General features: G+C 40.8%; 1 protein-coding gene across 7 annotated transcripts in view; it reads left to right on the top strand.

The window, feature by feature from the left end:
- The window catches only part of RB1CC1 (RB1 inducible coiled-coil 1), an 80,133-nt gene that overhangs the window by 31,153 nt on the left and 24,887 nt on the right, over nt 1-24,093 (top strand). For all 7 annotated transcript variants that reach the window (XM_038766509.1, XM_038766508.1, XM_038766507.1 and 4 more), the window contains exons 4-9: nt 2,306-2,432; nt 2,703-2,873; nt 5,531-5,733; nt 7,632-8,064; nt 14,631-14,801; nt 23,886-24,070. In XM_038766509.1, coding sequence (XP_038622437.1) covers nt 2,306-2,432; nt 2,703-2,873; nt 5,531-5,733; nt 7,632-8,064; nt 14,631-14,801; nt 23,886-24,070 — 1,290 coding nt within the window. The remainder of the gene's footprint in view (nt 1-2,305; nt 2,433-2,702; nt 2,874-5,530; nt 5,734-7,631; nt 8,065-14,630; nt 14,802-23,885; nt 24,071-24,093) is intronic.

Genomic DNA, 24,093 nt, shown 5'->3' with positions numbered 1-24,093 from the left:
TCAGTTACCTCACCTGTAAAATGGGGATTAAGAGTGTGAGCCCCATGTGGGAGAGGGACTATGTCCAATGTGATTAACTTGTATCTACCCCATTGCTTAAAGCAGTGCTTGGCACTTCATAAGTACCATTATTATTATTGTGTGCATTGCTAGAGGAATTAGTGGTAGTCAAATACTTGACGTTAGTTCAGGTGCTTTTTTTGAGGGAAGTTGGTTTGTCAGCCTCCACCTATTCATTTAATCGTATTTATTGAGCGCGTACTGTGTGCAGAGCACTACACTAAGTGCCAAGTCCATGGTGTCTAATTGAAGTGTGTGGCTCCCAAGTGTCCAGTATCATTGCTGTGCAATGTAAAACCCATGTCAGGGCATTGGCAGTCACTGACCTCGCATCAGAGTGTGATACACTAGGCCACTCAACTTAGATCAGCCCCGGGTCTCGGCCCTAGGGGTGTCTGATTGCTTCATTTCCAGTGTGTTGTGATCTCCTGAGGCTCAGCTGTCACCCCATGGCCTCTGCAATCTGTCGTTTCCACCCATGCTTGTAGTCGGATGCAGCCGGCACGAAGGGAATAGGGAACGTAGAAGTGGTATCCTTAGAGTGGCCCAAGCACCCCTCTGTCATCTGCCCAGGCCTGACCTGAAATGGTGCAGCAAGGAAGAATTTGCCATGGATTGTTTTATATATTCCTTTTATGTAGACAAAAACCAGGGTATGTGGATTGTAAACTCCTCCACTAAACTGGGAGCTCCTTCAGAGCAGGGATAGTGTCTACCAAATCTATTGTATTGCATTCTCCCAAATCTGTTGTAATGCTTACTAGTTTTTTTTTTTAATTTTGGTATTTTTTAAGTGCTTACTGTGTTTGAAGCCCTGTTCTAAGCACTGAGGTAGATATGAGTTTGTCATGATGGAACACGGTTCCTGTCCCACATTGGGCTCACAGTCTAAGTAAGAGGGAAAATAGTACTGAGTCCCCATTTTACAGTTGAGGAATCTGAGTCACAGAGAAGTGAAGTGACTTGCCCAAGGTTACCCAGTAGGCAGGTGGCGGAGCTGGGGTTAGAGAAGCGTGGCCTCTGAAACAGCATGACCAAGTGGATAGAGCTTTGGTAGACAAATCAAAGCTCCCCCCATTTTCAAAGCTCTTCTGAAATGACATCTTCTCCAAAACACTTTTCTCAGTTAATATCAGATCTCTGCCTGTTCTGCACTTCTGTCCAATGAAGCACTTAAGTACTTCTGTAGCTAACATGTGTCCCCAGTGCTTAGAACAGTGCTTGGCACATAGTAAGTGCTTAACAAATACCATCATTATTATTATTATATTAATCACTAACTCATGTACAAGTCTACATTTTCTCCCTCTTCCTACTTGTGATTTATTTTAACCTTCCCTGCTAGATTTTAAGCTCCTTCAGGGCAGGTATCTTGTCCACTAACTCTGTTGTACTCTCCTAAATTCATAGTATAGCGCACTGTACACAGTACAGGCTCAATAAATGCTATTGATTGATAAACTGTGGTACATTCTGTAGTAGCAATTGTCACAGTTTAGCAGTTTTCTTATTCGGAATTCCATTGAACAGGAGTTGAGTCATCAGACCCAAGTAATAAGTTTTGTAAAGCAAGTGAATCTTTTTGGCCTAGTAGAATGGATGCATTTTGGGGCAGAGAATTGAAAGGTTGCTCATATGTTGTGGTAATCTAAAAATAATGCCCAGGAAAGTAAGTGACTGGCTAGCCAGACTTATGAAAAGGGTGCTTTGGTAATAAGCAGAAAGTGTTGACTTCCTGCTCCTTGTTCCCAGGACTTCAGAGCAGTTCTGGTCTTCCTCTGAAAAGGCTTGGGTTGGGGGGAGTGGAGTTCACTGGGAAAAATGCATATAAATTTTATGTACCATAACATTGTGTACTTATTTCATCGGGTCACTAAGCCACGAGAATGTGTTAGTCATTGTAAATATTTGCTGTAGCGTTTCTTCAGGTTTTCCGAAGAGTTTTGGGCTTCAGACCATCATGCTATTAAACTGGAGTAATTTTTCCAGCCGCAATATGTTTAAGATTGTAATAGACAGTATCAATTTACTGGTTTGGTACGTTTGGGAAATTATGGCAAAATGTGCCATTTGTACCTTTTTTAGGATTGAATAGTTCAGCTATTTGTTTGAATGGATTCTTGGGGACACCCACTTTAATGGAAGAAAATGAATTTGGATTTGCGATACTGCATTTGAGAAAATAAGGACATCCTTTTGTAGCATTGTCACCGTGAAAATTTGTGTTCAATTTTCTTTCTTTTAGTGTGGCAGACCTTAAACATGCAATCCAAACCAAATATAAGATTGCAGTTCAACACCAGGTACTGGTTGTCAATGGAGGAGAATGTATGGCGCCAGACCGAAGAGTCTGCACTTACAGTGCTGGGACAGTATGTACACACCTAAAATTTCATATACATGAATGCTGGCACGTCACAAGGAAGTTGGGAATTGAGATTTCTACATCATGTACTTTCAGTTATTGTGGGGAATGGTGAAATTTGTAGATTGTTCTCTGGGAGTGGATTAAGCTGGTGAAAATAGTATGTTTTTTGAAAAGTGATTTTTAGCTAACGTTTAAGTGAAGCGTTCATGATCTGTTATATTGTTTTTGTGAATGAGCAATGGTTAACTCCACCTTTTTTGCCCTTTCAACACAGGACACAAATCCAATTTTTCTGTTTAATAAAGAAATGATCTTATGTGATCGCCCACCTGCTATTCCCAAAACAACCTTTTCAGCAGAAAATGAGATGGAATTAAAAGTTGAAGAGTCTCTCATGATGCCTGCAGTTTTTCATACTGTAGCTTCAAGGACACAGCTTGCTGTGGTAAGACTTAAATGAGTTACTGCTGAATTGTACTTTCCAAGCGCTTAGTACAGTGCTGTGCACACAGTAAGCGCTCAACAAATACAGTTGAATTGAATGAGTACCGAGTAGCGATTTAAAGTTTTAACTGTTCATGTAAAAATTCACTTGACATCTCACATTGGAGTGCATATGCTTGTCAGTCTTTTCAGTTTCATCTCTCATATGGCTATAGGCTGAGAGTACTAAAATATCAGAGCCTAAATTAAAACGAGTAAATTTGGCAAAGAAATTTGAAGAGGATAACACAAGAAATGATTGACAAAATATTTTTGTGGTTAATGCAGTGCTTATAAATTGCCCCATTTCCTTAGTTGCCTTATAGTTCTTGTCTTTGCTTTTGTTTTGGAAGTGTAGGAATAGATCAGGGCATAGGTATCCCCAGATAAATGAAAAACTTGGCAAGCCACGAGTTTAATGCATAGTCGAGGATGAACTTCCTTCAGCGGAAGAGCTCCACCCATTAGCTTTTCTAGGAAAAGGGAGCTTCTAAAACAGCTGGTAGGCTGGTGCACGAATGTGGTACATTCTAGTGAATGACTCTTGTTCCCTACTGAAATGCATTAATTGGAATCTGTCAGCCAGCTAGACTACCTGTCTTGGCACCTAGTCTTTTGGACAACTTACCAGGGGGACCTACTTGCTGTTTTGAATAGTAATAGCCCTCCCCAAATCTGTCATACCGTAGCTCTTTGCATTTTCCAAGGCCTCCTAAAATCCCACCTGCTCCAACGATACTCCTGATTTTTATAAACCCACCACCTATTTCTAGCACTCAAGTACTTTACCCCATCCTCAGCACTTGTGCTTAGATTTTCATCCAGTTATACATTCAGTTTCTTATTCTGATTATTCCAGTTGTATTTCTCTGTCTCTTGCCTTTTTTGGAGAAACAGTATGGTGTAGCAGAAAGAGCATGGGCCTGGAGTCAGAGGATCTGGATTCTAATCCTGGCTTTGCCACTTGTCGGCTGTGTGACCTTGGGCAAATTACTTCACTTCTCTGTGCCTCACTGACCTCATTTGTAAAATGGGGATTAATACTGTGAGCCCCACCCATGTGGGACAGGGGCTCTGTCCAATCTGATTATCTCATATCTACCCCAGGGCTTTAGTATGGTGTCTGGTACATAGTAAGTGCTTAACAAATACCATATATATGGTATATATATATACACATGCACATGAATATATCCTGCTTTATTTCCTTAGGAAACTATCAGAATAGCACAGAATTAGAATGTAATGGAAATGTTGGCTGAGGAACTATCAAATGAGATTCCCAATGCCTCGATTCCTTTCTAGTTAGTTACTGAAGACCCTACTTTCTATTTCTTGTTCCTAGTAGACATTCCTTTGAACATAACTCTCGTATTGGTAGTCTTTAAGAATAAAGAATTTAATGAGGCTGTTGATAATTCATGGGCAAACATCTGTTTCATGTGATCTGTGGGGCTTGTTATCCTCAAGGTGTTTAAAGTCTAATGTAGACTGAATTCATAGTTTACCTTCCCTGAGGCTCTATCAATCAATCAGTTATGGTATTTACTGAGTACTTTGTGCAGAACACTGTACTAGGTGCTGGGGAGAGTACAGTACAACAAAATTAGCAGACAAGCTCCCTGCCCATAATTGTTTACAATCTTACGACTGTAGAAGTCTAGAAACAGGAACCGAACTGCTGACAAATCATGGAGGGTATTCGCTGAGTGAGTAGGGTTTAGTGAAAAGACAGTTAGGGTAGGACAGGGGTGGGAATTTGATAAAGCAAAGAAAAGCTGTGGGCACCAGTTGTTGAGTGAGTTATTCTTGTTTGTGGTCAGGGTTGTGGGGAAGAGCATTTTAATTTGAAGGATCTGCTTTACCGTATCATTATGATCAAGTCACAGCTATTAATCTAATAGACATAGTATTAATGTTGTTAGGAGCTACCACACCAGACATTATTACCTGGCAGGAATAGAATTGTCCAGTGTGAGACGAGGGGATAGTGGGTGGTGTTTTTCATAATGACTGTCCTTGAGACATATAGAATGTGGTGGTCCTCAATATTCCCATGGGGTTTTTAAAGAAAATATTCTTTAAAAGAAAATGAAGAGCCCAGATACCTTTGTAGTCATAAATGCCCGCTCTACAAGGGAGACGAGGGCAATCTCCTGCACAGCATTTTGTACTAGATATACAAAATTGTTCATCCCAGAGCTCTGAAAGGATCTGAGTTTTCAGTCAGGGCTGAAATCAGCCCAAGTGGGGTCTTTTGGGGCTGTTAGTGGTTATTAGTGCCTATTGATAACTATTTTGGCAGGTGGAAGCTTGTTGTCTCTGTCCTGTAGCCACCCCCTTCAAAAAAAAATCCTTGCCTCCTGTGCTCAAAATGACAAATTAAAACCTCTGCTTGTAATGCATAAAGTTTGACCTAACAGAAAGTAGTAGTAGTAGTGATACTGGTGTTTTACTGCCTTCCGAGCACCTTGCTCTATACTAAGCTTTGGGAAAGCACAAGTGAGAGACAAGACATGCTCCTTGCTCACAAGGAACTTACACCCTAATAATGGAGGAGCTTGTGTTCTTTAAAAGAAGTTGACGTATTTTAAACCTAATTTCTTATTTTTTACACAGGAAATGTATGAAGTGGCCAAGAAACTTTGTTCATTTTGTGAAGGTCTGGTCCATGATGAACATCTTCAACACCAAGGATGGAGTGCCATAATGGCCAATTTGGAGGATTGCACATTTTCATACCAAAAGCTGCTTTTCAGATTTGATGATGTTTATTCAAGTTACCTGCAATCCATAGATGATATCAAGCTGAAACTTACGCAGTAAGATTCCTATTAGAATTCACAATCTTCAAATCCATTTACAAGTACAGTGTTTTTGACAGTGGCTCCAGTATTAGCAGCTGGATTTTAAAAATCAGAATGTCTGATATTAAATTTTATGGAGTAGATTTTATAAATCTAGAAAAGCAGGAGTGTGGCCTAATGGAAAGAACTTGGGCCTGGTAGTCAGAGGAATCCCGGCTGTGCCACTTGTCTGCTGCGTGACCTTGGGCAGGTCACTTAACTTCTCTGTGCGTCAGTTCCCTCATCTGGAAAATGGGGATTAAAACAGCGCTATTTGGGGTAGGAACTGTGTCCAACCCAATTATCTTGTGTCTGCCCCAGTGCTTAGTACATGCCCAGGACATTAAGTGCTTAACAATTATTATTATTATCATCCTCCTCCTCCTCCTCCTCATCATCTCTGTACGTGTTTTTTAAAAGTTGTAGTATTTAAACACATGCTATATGCCAAGTCCTGAATTAGGCACTGGAGTACAGGTCAGACACAGTCCTGGTCCCAAACAGGGTTTATAGTCTAAGTAGAAAGGAGAATAGGTGTTGAATCCCCATTTTGCAGATGAAGAAATCAAGGCACAGAGAAGTTAAGTGACTTGCCCAAGGTCTCACAGAAGGCATGTGGCAGACAGCATTAGAACCCAGGTCCTCTGACTCCTATTTCCATTATTTCCTCATTTCCACGAGGCCATGCTGCTTCTCTTTTAAAATGAAGGTTCATAACTGCAGCGTATGTGTGTTAAGTCTTCTAAATGTATGTTATCCTAGGTAACTAGCTATATGCACAGTTGAGTAATGGGGTGTGGTGGCCTAAGAAGTTTTGAAAGAAAGTAAGGAGTTGCAAAGTAAAGTAATCAACATGACCAGGGCTTTAATTAAGAAGTCTCAAGATATGAGGGAAAAAAATAAGGTCTTGATTTTGATGGTCATAAAGCAAAGGCCTAACAAATATTTGTTTTGACAAAGAGAGCAGTTTTTGTCATAAGTTAAGAATTCCCACAGAAGCAATTGAGTTTGTTTGAAGCCTTTGAACTAGATCCAAAACATATACGCATATGTAGTGGTGTCCTGCACTTAGACAAAGATGCTATTATTCAGAACTTCTCTTCTCATGGTTTTGCCTCTTGGGATTTACCATTGGTTTGAAAACCAATCTAAAAGACATTTTTCTGATTATGTAACTGATGCTCCATTGTGTATATAAACACTATTTTCACCCAGTGTGACTTCACTGGACCCATGCTTCTGCTGTCTCTACCCACGTGTTTCCCTTTACTTTTTGCCACTGTCAACGGAGTGGAGAGATGCATCCTTAATAGGGAGGAGTGGCCCCACTGGTGAAAGCCCACATCATTTGGAGGCATTGGCATGACCTTTAGGGACGATCAAAATGTGACTGACCTTTCAGGAGCACATGACCTGAAAGCCAAAGTTTGGTCATCGCTAATTTTGTTCATTACCACTGCAGGGGGCTGAATTGTTTGTGACCTAAAGTGTTTGTGACCTAAAGAAATAGAAAACATAAATGGAATGCTCCTTCAGATGTTTCAAAATGAAGATCAGTTTGCTTTTTTCAGGCAGTTGGCAAAAGTTTGGCCATGTTTCCTCTGCTGGTAAAAAAAAAAAAAAAAGCAATTTCTATGCCTTTGGTTAAATGACCACCAGAAAGCCAAGTTACTGAACTTGGTTATCAGTTGGGAATCCCTGTAATCTAGTCTGTACTGTTTTAAGCTGATTTCTAGTACTTCATTTGCTGTTATAGTTGATGAGAAAACACCCAAACACTCTTTGGTACTTACCTTCAACTCTCCAGGAATTTGTTAAGCAGTTGCATTTGAAGTACTAGTTTCTTGTAAGTGACAGAATTTTTATATTTTAAGTTTAGGAACTGCTGTTACAATAATGGCCAAGATTCCGCTGTTGGAGTGCCTAACCAGACATAGCTACAAAGAATGCTTGGGAAGACTGGATTCTACTCCTGAGCATGAAGGGACAGAACCAGAGAAAGAAGAGTCAGAAAAATCCACTGGATTGGTGCTCTTTTCTGACGTACCAAGAGTGAACAGCAAATCCACGTTAGCTTCATTTTGCAAGTCAGTGGAACATTCTGTGGCGGACAACACAGAGCCCGAAAGTGGCAGTGAAATCAGGGAGTCCTGTCAGATCCCTTCCCAGGACAGTGGAACTTCTGAGGATGTTAAAGAGAGCGATCTGCCTTCTTTCAATGTTTCTTTATTAGACTGGATAAATGTTCAAGACAGACCTAATGATGTGGAGTCTTTGGTCAGAAAGTGCTTTGATTCTATGAGCAGGGTAAGTAGTGTATTTTATAATATCAGTGTCCCCAAATTTTTGCTAAATGAAACTCAGCTCCTTATCCCCTAATTTTCTTTTTACTGCTTTTTAGTGCCTTTTGTCAAATTGCATAATGCTTTACTAATTTTACATCTACTCCCCTATTCCCTCTTCCTTTTGCGTCACTTATGCACTTGGATCTCTAACCTTTAAGCACCTGATATTCACCCCACCCTCAACCCTACAACACTTGTGTACATATCTGTAACAATCATTTTAATGTCTATCTCCCCCTCTAGACTGTGAGCTCTTTGTGGACAAGGAATGTGTTTACAAGCTCTTCTGTGTTGTACTCTTCCAAGCACATGGTGCACTGCTGTTCTGTGCTCAGAAAGTACTATTAGGCTCTCCCTTAAAGTTGAGATTACAAATAAAAAAAATGAACACTTTTTTTTGCTTTAGAATTGGCATACTGAAGTTATTAAAAATTATTTATGTATATTTTGGATTATTCTGTTTTATCTCTTGGTTGTTGAAGGGGAAAAACAGTATTCATTCATTCATTCAATCGTATTTATTAAGCGCTTACTGTGTGCAGAGCACTGTACTAAGCGCTTGGGAAGTACAAGTTGGCAACATATAGAGACGGTCCCTACCCAACAGCAGGCTCACAGTCTAGAAGGGGTAGACAGAGAACAAAACATACTAACAAAATAAAATAAATAGAATAAATATGTACAAATAACATAAATAAATAAATAGAGTAATAAATAGTGTGAATGTAATGGTGAAATACCCTTTGTTAGTATGAGGTTGTGCTGGCAAGTAGGTATTACTAGAAACCGAAAACTGGTTCTGCCATAAAGTACTCATGTGTATTGTCCCATTGACAATCATTTGAGTCCACTAATTTTTAGATATTTTGACTACCATGAAAGGTAAAGAGGAGGTATGGTTTTAAGGACATTTTAAAATATTGTCCTCATTGTTAATTCAGATTTTGTTTTCTGTTGGCTATTACATACTGTTTTTTTTACCTGCTTCAAGAGTCCCAAGGTTGTGGGCACTGTAAAGGTTGGGGGCATCTTCTTTGTGATCCCACACATTTTTCTCTTTGATGCCAGTGACAACTCTCAAGAATTTCAAACTTTAGCTAGTCGGTAACTACTCAAATTCCCTCTGTTTCCTATATTTCTGCACTTAAAGAATTGAACCTATCCCATTGGAATTGGCAAAGTATAGAGTGGTGAAAAGGCTTACCAGCTTGATATGTGATAGCACTAGATTGTTAAGAAAAATAATAGAACGTACCAGTGTTCAGCCCTTTCCCAAAATTGAAAAACTCTAAGTTTGGTTCTGGGATTGCACTTTACAATCATGGTCTCAAAAGTGTTTGCATGTTCAATACTAGTTTTTCTCACTGTTTGTAATTTTCAAATCGAAAGCTAGTTATCCAGGCCAATTGGAACCAAGGCTAGTTCAGTTAAATATACATCAATTAAGTTCATATAACTGGGAAGCAGCATGGTCTAGTGTAAAGAGCAAGGGCCTTGGAGTCAGAGGACCTGGATTCTAGTCCCGGCTCCACTGCTTGTTAGCCGTATGACCTTGGGCAAGTCACCGAACTTCCCCGTGCCCAGTTACAGCATCTTTAAAATGGGGATTAAGACTGTGAGCCATGTGTGGAACATGGACTATATCCAACCTGATTAACATGTATTCATGCATTCATTCAATCGTATTTATTGAGTGCTTTCTCTGTGCAGAGCACTGTACTAAGTGCTTGGGAAGTAGAAATCGGCAACATATAGAGACGGTCCCTACCCAACAGTGGTCTGTACCCAAGCGCTTAAAACAGTGCCTGGTGCATAATAAATCCTTAACAAATACCATTTTTAAAGAAAAGCACCTGCTTAACAAATGCCATTTTTAAAGAAAAGCACCCCCTCCCCCCAACTGTATACAGTTGGATTCAGCTCTCTGTATATCATTGAGTTGGACTTCGTTGGGATGGTATAGGCCCGATTTTGCCCAAATATTCAAAGTTTTCCGACATCTAAACTAGACTCAATTTGGGCTATTGATCATTGGGTAACTGGAAAACCTGGTCAGTTTTCTACTACTGAGCTTATCAATATCTAGCTACAGCAGAGACACATCTTCATTAAGCTGTTTTTTTTCTTCCCAAAATATGACTTCAGTGGAAATATGATCTCAGTTGAATCTGTCAAACGGTAAGTTTTTCTACTGCCTTCAGCACCGCACTGACAGCTCCTTGACATTTTGCAAAGTGAACTTTTCTATCACAAGTGGTGATGACTTGCTAAGAGATGGCAAATGACCCGTGAAGGCAGCATCAGAGATCCCTGGACTTCCTGTGGTGCAGAACTTGATTTTAACTGTGTTGCTTTTTTAGGAAGTTTTAGTGCATATACCATTGAGAAATCTGCCAAGAAAAATCTCGGAACTCAGTTGCTATATTTAAAACAGAATAACAGTATGTCGAAATAAGCAAATGGAAGCATACATTTAAACTCATTAAAATTCTACTTGGTTCTTCCAGAGCTTGGATATTCTTAATTTGCTGAGGATGCTCTAGAATTCTTTTTTCTTGGGTTTATGGCCCCTAGTCAAAGAAGCATTTGTTTCAACAAGTGATATGGCTCCCTTTGAAAGCAGTAAGCGTTCTTTGCTATTCAGCAGCCTTCTGAAATTTGCTCCTGTCCCCAGGGTGGGGCCTAGAATGAAGAAGCCATGGAGAAGGAAAGCCCCTTCCACCTCATCAGGGCCAGATGTGGCAGCTACAGTCAGACAGTCATTGTCATTAAGCGCTTAATGTGTATGCAGAGCACTGTACTAAGTATTTGGGAGAGTACAGTGAAATAGATAAGTAGACCCAAACCTGCCTAGAATCATTAACAGGATATGTGTTTCCTCCAGTCAGGAGCACATGTTTTAGTGATTAGTGCTGTGCACACAGTAAGCGCTCAATAAATATGATTGAATGAATGAATGAATTAATTTCAGAACCTTGTTTTATCTAACAAGTAAGGTAAACACTATAGCCTAAAGGCAATTGTCTTTTTTCTTATTTCGGTAAAAATAACCATGGACTATCATTTTTTTTAAAAAAGAAATAAAATAGATTAACTTCTCATCCCCACCCTATCTTCCCCCTGCATCAGCATTTTTGAATTTCTAAACCTCGTGTTCTCACAAACCTCCCTCTCTGTCCCCTTGTAGCATCTGTGGGCATATCTCTATACTCTGTTACGTCCCCCTACCTGTAATTTATTTCACCATCCATCTCTGCTGCTAGGTTGTAAGCCCCTTGAGGATAGAGACCACTTCCACCAACTCTATTCGCCTAGGCACTTAGTGCAGTACTTTGCACATAGTAAGCACTCAAATGCTATTGAGTGATGGGTTGACATGACAGCGGTGAAAAAAGTCCTGCAACTAGGGTGGTTGCCCAAGGGCCTTGGAGGTAAAGTCTCAGAAACCAACTGAAAATCCCAGCAGTTCACCCATGGAAGTCATTGATCAGCATGGTACTGAAAGTTCCTGGTCTTGTAGATTCAGGGTTTGGAGCGTATGCATTGGGAGCCTGGGAATCAAGATCCCAATATTGTCTTAAATGGTATTGTCTGGATCATTTTTCTGAAAAAGCGTTCAGGACGTGTTTCATCACTCCTCAGAAAACTCCAGTGGTTGCCCATCTACCACCTCATCAGACAAAAACTCCTCACCGTTGGCTTCAAATCACTGTCACCTTGCCCCCTCCTGCCTCACCTTGCTACTCTCTTACTACAACCCAGCCCACACACTTTGTTCCTATTAAACTAACCTCACTGTGCCTCAATCTCACCTATCTTGTTGCCAACCCCTTGCCCATATCTTGCCTCTGACGTAGAACTCCCTCCCTACTCAGATCCAACAGACAATTCCTCTCCCCGACTTCAAAGCCTTATTGAAGACATACCCCCCTTCTCCCACTCCCTTCCTTCTGCATTGCCCTGACTTTCTGCTTCAATTCTTCCCCCCTCCCAGCCCCACAGCACGTATGCTCATATCTGTAATTAATTTTTTTATATTGTCATGCCCCCCCAGACTATAACCTCGTTGTGGGCAGGGAATATGTCTGTTTATTGTTGTATTGTACTCTTGCAAGCACTTAGTGCAGTGCTCTGCACACAGTAAGTGCTCAATAAATATAGCTGGATGAATGAGTTGTTAGGGCTGTTATGGGTCCAAACCAGGGGAATAGATATACTAGGAGGATCAGCATGGTTTAGTAGATGGAGCACGGGACCCGGAGTAAGGAGGACCTGGGTTCTAGTCCCAGTTCTGCTGTGTGACCTTGCGCAAATCACTTAACTTCTCTGTGCCTCAAGTCCCTCATCTGTAAAATGGGGATTAATACTCTGAGTCCCATATTTAACCTGGATTGTGTCCAACTTGATTATTTTGTATCTATCCCAGCACTTAGAACAGTGACTGGCTCATAGTAAGCATTCAACAAATACCATAAAAAATCAAAGCTAAGTACTATTAAACTGTTTCTCCAAACTTCCCCTTTTTTGGAGACAGAATACTCGTATGAATGGACCATTGGCCAGACTCTACATGGTATTTATGTCTTTAGATTTCCTTTTAAAAAATATTTTGCTTATTAAGTTGTCAATTAGTCCCACTTCTCTACCCAATACTACTCACATGGATGGCTTTAGTGAACCAGAGCTGGAGAGTACGTATTTTTTTTGTTCAGTGGAAACTCAAGAAGTCAGCTTGATTTTTTTTTTTTAAAAGATGTAAGTATTAATTAGATTTAACCCTCTAATACCAATGGAAGCTTACCCTGAAGGCTCTGGAAAAAAATTTGGAGGCAATTCAATTGTTGCACACTTCCACGTTTTTCACTCTCTTCATCCCATTTCTAGGCCAGTCAACAATGTCAGAGATAAAGTAGGTTCATTGCAGTGCTGTGGATGAGTTAATTGCATGCATTGGCATGTGAAATAATTTATCATTAGCAAGATTTATCTCTTGGTTATTTCCCCAATTTAAAAATACGTATAGTTGACCTAAACTACAGTTTACTAACTATGTTTGAGTCATTTTGCCCATGTGTAATTCCAAACATGTCATTTGTATTTTATGGTTGTAAAGTGTGGAGTTTTAAATTCAGTAATTAATCAGTGTTAAATTTTTCACTAATGGAAATTTCCTGATGAGTGATAAACTTATTTCTGTCAAAATCTTAAACTTGTGTCATTGTCATAATTTGGCTTTTTCTTTTAATTGGAACTTAGGGTTGGTGTAGTCTCAGCAAAAGGGCAAACTTAAAAAAAAATCTTCCAAATGCTTTTGGTATTTGTATTTTTGGTATTTTGGGAATACAGTTATAGTTTGGGTTCAAATTGCATGGGAAATGATGCTAGTTTTTAAAAAGGCAAGGAATTTATTTTTGACATGGTAGGAAGTCTCCTGGCAGCAAGATGTTGCCTAATAACTCTTCTTGTTCTGTTGTTTTCTGGTTTAAAGTATATTAGAATTTTTTTTTTCAGCCTTAAATTGAAGTTCTGTAGTTCAAGAAAACAGAGCTAAAATATTTATCAAAAAAAATTCCAAGAACGGAACCCTTGAATTTTACAAATGATTTACATATGCTTTGTCATTCCTATTTCTTCAATATTGAAATTTTCTTCAAATTGAAATATTTTCTTCAATATTTCCACTAGGGGCCATGCTGCTTCTCGTGTTATCTCAAGTAATTATCTTTTTTAATGGAATAGCTCACTCCTTGCATCCACCTTCCCCATAAGCTGTATTTGGTATATCTGTAATTTTTATAGCTCTCATTTCCCAAATGCAGTTTATGAAGGTGGATGTGAGGCGTGAACAAGCTACTCCATTTAAAGAAGATGGTCCTAAAATATCAGAAGCTCAACATCCAGCTAGCAGGATTTTCCCATAGTTTGACATAAATGTGTTAACTATGTAGGAGGGTTTCTCGCTAACTAGAGAAGAGCTTGCTGGCCTTTTGATTTTTTCAAAATAACTCAAAGAAGGAATATAGAAGAGAACTCATCTAAAATTGAACTCCGGCGGTTAATTTTTTTTGTACAAATTTCAGCTTTTTTTTTTTTGTAATCTGGGTTTTCCAACTCCTTTGGACAGGCAAAATAAAATCATCGGAGGCAGGTAAAAGGGTCACTGTAGCCCAGATCCCAGGACTCAGAAATCGGAATATATAGCTTTTTATGACTCATTGGTTAGTGCTTGCCCCTCCTTACCAGATTAGACCTGGCGCTGTCTCTTGGTGCTGCATCGCTTGCTGCTTTCAATTTGTTTTCTTCCCACAGCCTTCGGAACTGTGTTGCACTAACTGCATTTCGGGACGAAAGAGACTTTGAAGCAGTACGACGTTTGTCCCTCTCTGGCAAGAAGCCCAAGTGCCCGTGGTTGTGCTCTTTCTCTGCCCACTCAATATTTTCAAATTTACCCTGAATGACTTGGGTGTCTGAAGTTTTCTAACTGTCGGCAAGCCATCAATATAAGGTTGTTTTCTCTCTCCTTAATAGCTTGATCCCCGGATCATTCAGCCATTTTTGGCAGAGTGTCGTCAAACTATTGCCAAATTGGATAATCAGAACATGAAAGCCATTAAGGGACTTGAAGACCGACTTTATGCACTGGACCAGATGATAGCTAGCTGCAGCAGATTGGTCAATGAACAAAAAGAACTTGCTCAGGTAATTCCATACTTTTCAGCAGGCGGGAGGACAAACAGTGAATACAATGATTGTATGGGTTGTTGTTGTTATTATTACTATGTGTCAAGCACTGTTTTAAGTGCTGGGGCAAATACAAGTTATATAGGACACAATCCCTGTCCCAAGTGGGGCTCACGTTGTAAGGAGGAGGAAGAACAGCTCTTTAATCTCCGTTTCACCGTTGAGGAGACTGAGGCACAGAGAAGTTAAGTGACTCACCCAAGGTCACACAACAAGGAAGGCAAAGCTGGGATTAGAACCCAGGTCCTCCAACTCCCAGGCCCATGCTCTTTCCACTAGGGGCCATGCTGCTTCTCATGTTATCTCAAGTCTTTAATGGGAGAATTTTTAATAGATTTTTTTTGAAGGTAGATATAAATCTTGTTCATTCATCACAACCGATCTCTCTTCTGTGGCTGCCAGAGGGCCTAGACCTGCCAAGGTTCCATCCAGACTTTGTGGAAAAAAAAAAAAAAAAAAGAAATGGAGACAAATGTTTCCATAATTTTTTTTTCTTTCAAAATCTGAATGCATGTTTTGTTTCCAAGCCTGAATTTAGATTCATTTTTAAGAATGGGGCTAGTCAACCTCTGAACTGACCCACTTTCTCTTTGGAATAAGGAGTAGAGCACTGGAGTGTTGGTTCCTGCCATTTATGCTGAGACTACAGCAGGGACAGGATGAAAAGTAAATTTATCCATCTTCTCCTTCGTTCCCCTCGCTGTCTTGAGTGGATCAGTCCTTCGAAGACATCTACTTTGTCTTTATTATATTTGTCCAACTGGACAATTCACTTTTGTTCAGATTGCATAACGGTAGTCCATCAATAATGTTGTGCAAGGTGGTGAGGGGCAGTTGATGCAGAGCTTCAAAACTGGTTTCCTGGAGTACTTATTTGATCCTGCCGACATCTACATGGGGTGACTTGGAGGAGCGATTAGGCAGGAAACACCGAGTCTGTCTATAGATGGCTGGACTAATGCTGTGACTAGGAGAATGAAGAGAAGGGAATGAACCCGAGGACTAAGTGGCAGGACTTAATGGAAGGTAAAGGGCAAGAGAAGTCAAATATTAATTCCAGACCCTGAACAGAGTTCTCTGTCTTTTCCAACTTTTAAGCTATTTATAACACAAAAATGGACGGACCTCATAAACAAATGTAGAAAATGCAATCTGATGAATAAATGATCAAGAAGGTGTATGAAGTGAGCTATTTGACTTATAAACCACATTTCCAGAGCTTTTTCTTTCTTTACCTATTAAGAAGCTGGACTAATGCTGTGACTAGGAGAATGAAGAGAAGGGAATGAAACCAAGGAATAAGTGGCAGGACTTAATGGAAGGGAAAGGGCAAGAGAAGTCAAATATTAATTCCAGACCCTGAACAGAGTTCTCTGTCTTTTCCAGCTTTTAAGCTATTTATAACACAAAAATGGACAGACCTCATAAACAAATGTAGAAAATGCAATCTGATGAATAACTAAATCATCAAGAAGGTGTATGAAGTGAGCTATCTAACTTATAAACCACATTTCCAGAGCTTTTTCTTTCTTTGCCTATTCTTTAAGAAGCAGTGTGGCTTCGAGTTCAAACTGTAGTTTGAATGGATTCTGTTTTTCTGTTGAAAAGTGAGAATCTGTTGGTGGCGAAGGGGTGTGAGTTGCCAACTGAGGAAGACCAGGATCCATGGGACAAGCTGTGAGGAACGGTGCCTCTCTTCCTTCTTCCCCTCCCAATCTCTAGTTACTGGCATTTTGAAAGCCTTGAGGCTTTATGAGCTGTTTAAACCCAACTCAAACTCAGAACACTGCTTAGCCTGGGCTCCAAAAGAGAATATTGGCTTCATAAATGTCTTTGAAAACTGGAATCTTCTGGTTTTGCTTGGTTTCATGTTATTAGACCTGTCAAATGACCTACAGCTTTCCTTCTTCCACTTCCCTCTGTCATTCCCTCACTCCCAAACCTTTTGTGGGTGCTGAGACGTTTTTGAAAAATAGTTGGAAAGGATCTTTTTGGACAGATCAATATGAGTAGCCTATTGCAATTATGGCGGGAGAAAAGCCACAAATATAGGTGATTTCAAATGAATACATTTCCAAATTACTCACCGGAATATGCAAAAAGATAACTCTTTGTGGTAATTGCCAGGTTAAGATTTCATAATTTAAAACTAAGAACAGCGTTTTTACAGCAGTGACAAGCTAGGGGAAAAATGTACTCCATGTGAAAGAAGTCTTCTGTTTTTGGACTCTTGTAGATGTTTTTCCTTGCTATGGTTTCCAAATAGTTTGAGTAAGGGAAAAAAAAAATCTCACTCTTGATATCTTTACTGTTGATATTTTTTGGTTTAGTGTTTGTTTTCATGTTTTTCTCCCAGAGATCATGACAATGGGCAGGAACAGTGCAAAGGAGGATAGAGAAGGAAGGGATCGTGATCAGTATCAGAGGTGGGGAAAAGGTATCAGAAGTAGGAAGGCAAACCAAGTGCCAAGGCATGGGAGGCAATAAATGCTTAGGTATAAAAATGTTGTATTGCTCATTCAGAAGGATTAACTTTGGTATACAGGACAGAGAGGTCAAGCACCTAGTTAAATCAACCCTCGTCGGCTCGTGAGAAAGATTAAAACACACTCAGTGAATGATGAAATGGGGAGTGAAACGTGCTATGCAAGTCACTGTAGTCCTGCTGTAACAAATGACTCAAAGTTAATTTTAAAAAAAGTTTTAAAACTGGTAGAGCAAAGGTGTGTTACAGCAAGAGAAGCGTCTTTGAAAAACAATGTTTTTTTTTCTTGTAAAAAAAAGCAAGCTCATTTTGAATGCAGCAAAATAATGTTTGGAGATGCAGTTTACCGAAACACTAACACAGGTGTGGTTTGTTTACTTTCCATTTGGGCTAGTCCAAAAGTTGTCGCTTGATTTTTGTCGTAAACTCTGTACTTGCTGAAGCCCGCAGATAAGAGCATTGGCTGATGTCAGAAGTTGTGGTTAAATTGCATAGCTCCCCAAGAAGCCTCTGCGCTCTCATGCCCCTCCAGCCAGTGACAGAGTCAGGTGATGCTGCCTGATAATGATTCGGGAGTGGAGCATACTTCTTGCCCTAATGTTTTTTTTTGAGAGTGATGTGTGGGGATTAATGGGGCTTCTTCTCCATGTGAGGTCTGTCTTTCATCATCATCATCAATCGTATTTATTGAGCGCTTACTATGTGCAGAGCACTGTACTAAGCGCTTGGGAAGTACAAATTGGCAACATATAGAGACAGTCCCTACCCAACAGTGGGCTCACAGTCTAAAAGGGGAAGACAGAGAACAAAACCAAACATACTAACAAAATAAAATAAATAGAATAGACATGTACAAGTAAAATAAATAAATAGAGTAATAATTATATTAATCACACAATGATTTGTGTGATAAAGATAATAAATAAATAATAAATAATTTGTGTGATAAAGATAATTCATAATCACACAGAAGCCTGTGGAGCCAGAGCCAGTAAATGCTTTTAGCCTGGACTTTTGGTGGGCTTTAAATTTTTCTAGCTAGAATGTTTTTTGATGTTTTTGAGAAGCAGCGTTACCTAATGGAAAGACCACAGGCTTGGGAGTCAGAAGTCCTGGGTTCTAAACCCAGCTCCACCACTTAACTACTGTGTGATCTTGGGCAAGTCACTTAACATCTCTGTGCCTCAATTCCTTCATCTGCAAAATATGCATTTAATCCCTGTTCTCCGTCCTACTTAGACTGTGAGCCCCATGTGTATCTACCCCAGCTCTTAGTACAAAGCTTGATACATACAAGTGCTTAAAAAATACCACAGTCATTATTATTATATCACTCTATTCATTCTTTTGGAATGAAAGATTGTCTTTCAACAGGAAACCTGGATTTCATCCTAAAAATGGGATGTCTTTGTCATCAAATGCTCACTGAAAAATATTTCAAACACAAGTGGAGATTGAGTGGAAAAATATTTTAAATAAACTCACGTTTCTGTTGAGGCTAAACAGTGTACTAGGTCCCCCTGCATCTTTTTGGGTTCATATTTTTGTCTCTTTCATTTGGATCTCTGAGCCATGGTGGTGAAGAGTCCGCATTTTTGAAATCGCAGTTTCTCACTTTAATTTGTTTAAGTTCCTCAAGAAATCACTCATCACAAATTTGCACATAATCCAGTATTACTCATAAATAAAACACTGGAGGTTTTCTCTTGTGGCTGAATATGCTCGTATCTACCCAGGCTTTTGTGCTAGTCGTCGTGGATAGTGTTAGATCTTTTCCACTTTGTCTTTCACGAAGAAATCATTAGGCTTTACTGGGGCAAAATCCATTTGGAAAGAAGGGAGTATGCACTGTTGGAAAGATTGATAACAGCACTGCCCTAAAAAGAGCGTAGAGCGTGCATAGGCTTTCTTCCCTGAACCTTGCCGAACTGGCTCATTCATTCATTCAATCGTATTTATTGAGCGCTTACTGTGTGCAGAGCACTGTACTAAGCGCTTGGGAAGTACAAGTCGGCAACATATAGAGACATTCACAGCCCTTGGGTAGCCAAGAGCTGAGGAAAAGCATCTGCAAAGCAGTGTATGGAGAGTTAGGGTGGGAAGCAGAGGGAAGCTTTTTCCAGAAAGGCACTTAGCTCATGCCTTTCTGCCCTTTTCTTTGGGCACCTAGAAGAGGATGTAGTGGGCAGAGTACTTGCTCCTAGGAGGAATTTTTGTTTTGACCTTAGTATTGATAGAACAGACTCCATTTTCTATTCAGGCAGTCCTCAGTCTACCCAGCCAATTCCTGGGAAACTGTTTAAGTGGAAACATAAGTTGAAAACAGTGTTTTCAAAAGAAAAATGTTAAAAATGGGGGATTGTTTTGTGAACAAAGGTTGGACAACCATGCTTTTTATTTATTTTTTAAACCACGATTACCTAAATTCAGATACTCAGTATTACTCAATTATGGATGGGTAATTTAACTGTATTTCAGCTCGTGGAAAGAGCACGTGCCTGGGAGTTAGAGGACCTGGGTTTTAATTCCAGCTCTGCCAAATGGGTCTGTGCGACATTAGGCAAGTCACTTAACATCCTTGCCTCAGTTTCCTCAACTGTAAAATGGGGATTAAATACCTTTTCTCCCTCCTACTTAAACTGTGAACTCCATGTGGGACAAGGGACAGTTTCTGACCTGACTAGCTGTATCTACCCCAGGGCTTAGAACACTGCTTGACACATAGGAAACACCCACAAAAACAGCAACAATAACAATAATAGTAATATTGAAGAAGGCTCCCCTTCTGCCTCCTGTCCCCTAACTGTGGGAGACCCTCAAGGCAAGGAGGTTTCACAAGGGTAGCCAGCTTTTACTTCATCAGATAATGGTCATATCAGTTCTCCCCTATGACTCCTTGGTGGTCAGATCAGCTCACCTTTGGGGTATCCCGCTCAGTATTCATTCCCCAACCCCCCCAACCCCCAATTTCTCCCTCTCCCTCCCCTCTACCTCCCAACTTTTTAAAGTATTTGAACATTTCTCCACAGGTCTCGGTTGCTTCCTTCTCCCACCCCCAACTCCTGCCACTCCCACTCCCCAGAGTTAGGGCCATAAAGGAGGCAGGTGTTGAAAAGCTAAAGCAGAATCATAAGTATCGTTTATCTTAATGCGAAGAATGTTAAGTTGAGGATTTCCTGGAGTGTGGTTCTAAACTTCTAGATGGCTGCTGAGGTTAAATAGACAGCGTAGCTTCTACTGCTGTTCTGTAGCCTTCAAATGATAATTATGGTATTTGTTAAGCATTTACTATGTGCCAGGCACTGTACTAAGTGCTGAGGTGGATACAAGCAAATCAGGTTGGACCCAGTCTCTTGTCCCATGTGGGGCTCAGAGTCTCGATCCCCATTTGGCAGAGAGACCCAGGGAAGTGACTGGCCCAAGGTCACACAGCAGATGAGTGGTGGAGCTGGGATTAGAACCATGACCTGACTCCCATACTGTTGAAATCTTCCCTGTTAAGCTAGGATCCAGGAGCAGGGATCCTTTCCCCATCCCCTAAATTGAGCCCTGTAAGGGCCCACAGGGCCCTCCGTTCACCTAGCCCAGGGGCCAGGTTGTGCCAGCTTGGCTAAGCCGAGGTGCCCTCTGGCATCCCTGCGGTCCAGCTCATGGCAGGTCATAGTGGACCTTGGTTCAGGTTGCAAACACACTGTCAGCCTGAGGTCGTGTCTGTCCGAATGTCCAACCCAGTTGAGGCCGGATTCCCAACACCTGAGCCATGTCTTGAGGTGTGAGAAGGGAAAAAAATCTAACCTCTAGGGACCCTCCATAAAAACCTTTGCAGTAGCCATGAACATCGCAGCCCATGGAAGCATTCACACTTTCTGGAAAGCCAGGGTGGTGGATGTTTAAATAATAATCATAATTTTATGATTATTAGTGCCAGACACTATACTGAGCGCTGGGGTGGACACTAGCAAACCGGGTTGGACACAGTCCCTGTCCCATCTGGGGCTCACAGTCTCAGTCCCCATGTTACAGATGAGGGAACTGAGGCACGGAAAACTGAAGCGACTTGTCCAAGGTTGCAGAGCTGGGATTAGAGCCCACCTCCTTCTGAGTCCCAGGCCCGTGCTCCATCCACTACGCCATGCTGCTTCTCTGCACTAGAAGTGATGACAGATGTGACAGACGGCAGATGAAGTATTCTTGTTCATCTACTTTGGTCAGTCATCTGAGAGATCAGTCAATTTGATCAATTTGAGGGCTTACTGAGCGTTGAATGAATGTGCTTTATGTTGACCCCCGATATTACGTTGGACCTTCACTGAAATTCCAAGTGAACTGAGCTGAGAAGGAGCGTGCCTAGTGGATATAGCATGGATTTGGGAGTCAGAAGGACCTGGGTTCTAATTCTGGCTCTTCCACTTGTCTGCTGTGTGAACTTGGGCAAGTTTCTCAACTACTCTGTGCCTCCGTAACCTCATCTGTGAAATGGGGATTAAGGTTGTGAGCCCCACGTAGGACGCGAACTGTGTCCAGGCTGAGTATCTTGTATCTGCCCCAGAATTTATACAGTGCCTGGCACATCCCGTTCTTAAAGTAGAACAAAACAAAAAACTGGCTAGTGATCATGAGCTTCAGCTTTTAAGGAAGTTGTTGGTATTCTTTCATTTTTTGTATGCAGGCATATTGAAAGCGAAGTTAAGCAACTGTACCCCTGGTGTTGAGAAAAATGAATATATTCAATGCTGTGGTAATAATTAAAAATGGGCCTCTGGCTTTGCACTAGAAAATCTAATACTGCTTAATGTACATTTGATAGAACTGCTTTTCCTGATTTCTAGGTGGAAACTATTTGGAGAGTACTTTCTACCCTGAAATAAAATAATTTAAGCATTTCTTGTTTGTACTAAAAATGTAAACAGTATTTTAATAAATTGCTTAAGAATTTTGATAGGGATAAAGGTTAATTGTATTTTCTGTCAGTAGATGGCATTACATAATAATGCTACATTTACAAATCTTCCTGTTCTTAATTTTTGTTTTATATGTACAAAGTTCATGTACGTGTTTTGTATGTACAGAGTTAAGAAGTTCAAAATTTCGATACTGAAAAGGGCTACTGAACATTTTGAAGGTTGACAAGTAGGAAAATAACTAAATTTTAGTGGATCACCTTCATGTGGCACATAAATTATTTAAAATGTGCATCTAGATGCACATTGAATGTGTCACCAGATTCTCTCAGTTCAACCTTCATAACATTACTAAAATCTGCCCTTTCCCATCCATCAGACTGCTACCATGTTAATCCAAGCAGTTATCCTTTCCTGCTTTGATTACTGTATCAGCCTCCGTGCTGACCTCCCTGCCTCTTGTCTCTCCTCACCCCAGTCCAGTCGCTCTGCTGCCCAGATCACTTTTCTCTAAAACTGTTCAGTCCATGTTTTTGCACTCCTCAGGAACCTCCAGTGGTTGCCCATCCACCGCCCCATCAAACAGAAACTCCTTAACATCAGTTTTAAAGCACTTAATCACCTTGCGTCCTCCTACCTCACCTCGTTACTCTCCTACAACCCAGCCTGCATACTTCGCTCCTCTGGTGCCAGCCTACTGACTGTATCTTGATGCTGTCTGCCTTGGCACCGGTGTCTCGCCCATGTCCTGCCTCATGGCTTGGAATGCCCTCCCTCTTCATAGCTAATAAACAGTCACTCTCCCCACCATCAAAGCTTTACTGAAGGCACATGTCCTCGACTAAGCCGTCATTTCCTCTTCCACTCCCTTCAGTGTCTCCCTTTAAATGTTTATTTTCTCCCTTTATTCACACCTCCCTCAGCCCCACAGCACTTATGGACATATCCATAATTTGTGTATATTAATGTCTGCCTCCCCATATAGACCACAAGTTTTTTCTGTTATATTCTCCCAAACACTTAATGTCTGCCTCCCCATATAGACCACAAGTTCATTCTGTTATAGTCTCCCCAACACTTAGTACACTGCTCTGCACACAGTTGGTACTCAGTAAATACTGTTGATTCCACCCCTTATTATTCCTTTTAAGTTCTTACTTGCCATGCAGCACCACACTAAGTGCTAGGGAAAGATATGAAGGTGTGACTTCAGACACTGCCCCTGGCTCAGGGAGGGCTTCATGATCTAAAAGGAGGGAGAATGGGGAGAGAACTGGCAACAGACCCACGAGGAACAGTAACAAGATAAAGCAACAGAAATGAACGAATGAAACAATGCCAACAAGAGCTACGGTAACGGTGCGGAGGCTCCTCAACCCTCCAGCTGGCCTGTTCTTTGGCCAACAGACACAACCTGCCCAGTGGTATTAAAGTCATCCCAGGCTTTCCTCCAGCCTCTCCACCGGGCAGATGTGCTCCCGGAGCAAAATGCTTGACTCTGGCAATGACAGGTAAAGGAAGGGTGGCGTCAGTCACTCCAGACAGCCAGAGGGAGCGTCCATATTTCAAGAAAAAAGTCCTGTAGATCCAGAAAAAAGGGAGAATGTATTACCTGTTACTGTGTGTTTTTCTTAAAAGGATCATTTCGTCCCCTAGGGATTTTTAGCTAATCAGAAGAGGGCTGAAAACTTGAAAGATCCTTCTGTGCTACCTGATTTGTGCCTGAGTCATGCAAATCAGTTGATGATTATGTTGACTAACCACAGAAAACTGTTGGATATCAAGCAAAAATGTACCACTGCCAAACAAGAGCTTGCAAATAATCTACAAGTCAGACTAAAGTAAGTGATTCCCAACGTATTTC

Source organism: Tachyglossus aculeatus, chromosome 25 (assembly GCF_015852505.1).
Source record: "Tachyglossus aculeatus isolate mTacAcu1 chromosome 25, mTacAcu1.pri, whole genome shotgun sequence".
Classification (NCBI taxonomy): domain Eukaryota; kingdom Metazoa; phylum Chordata; class Mammalia; order Monotremata; family Tachyglossidae; genus Tachyglossus; species Tachyglossus aculeatus.
The sequence above is the reverse complement of the archived record's forward strand: the minus strand, read 5'-3'. Positions and strand labels throughout refer to the sequence as shown.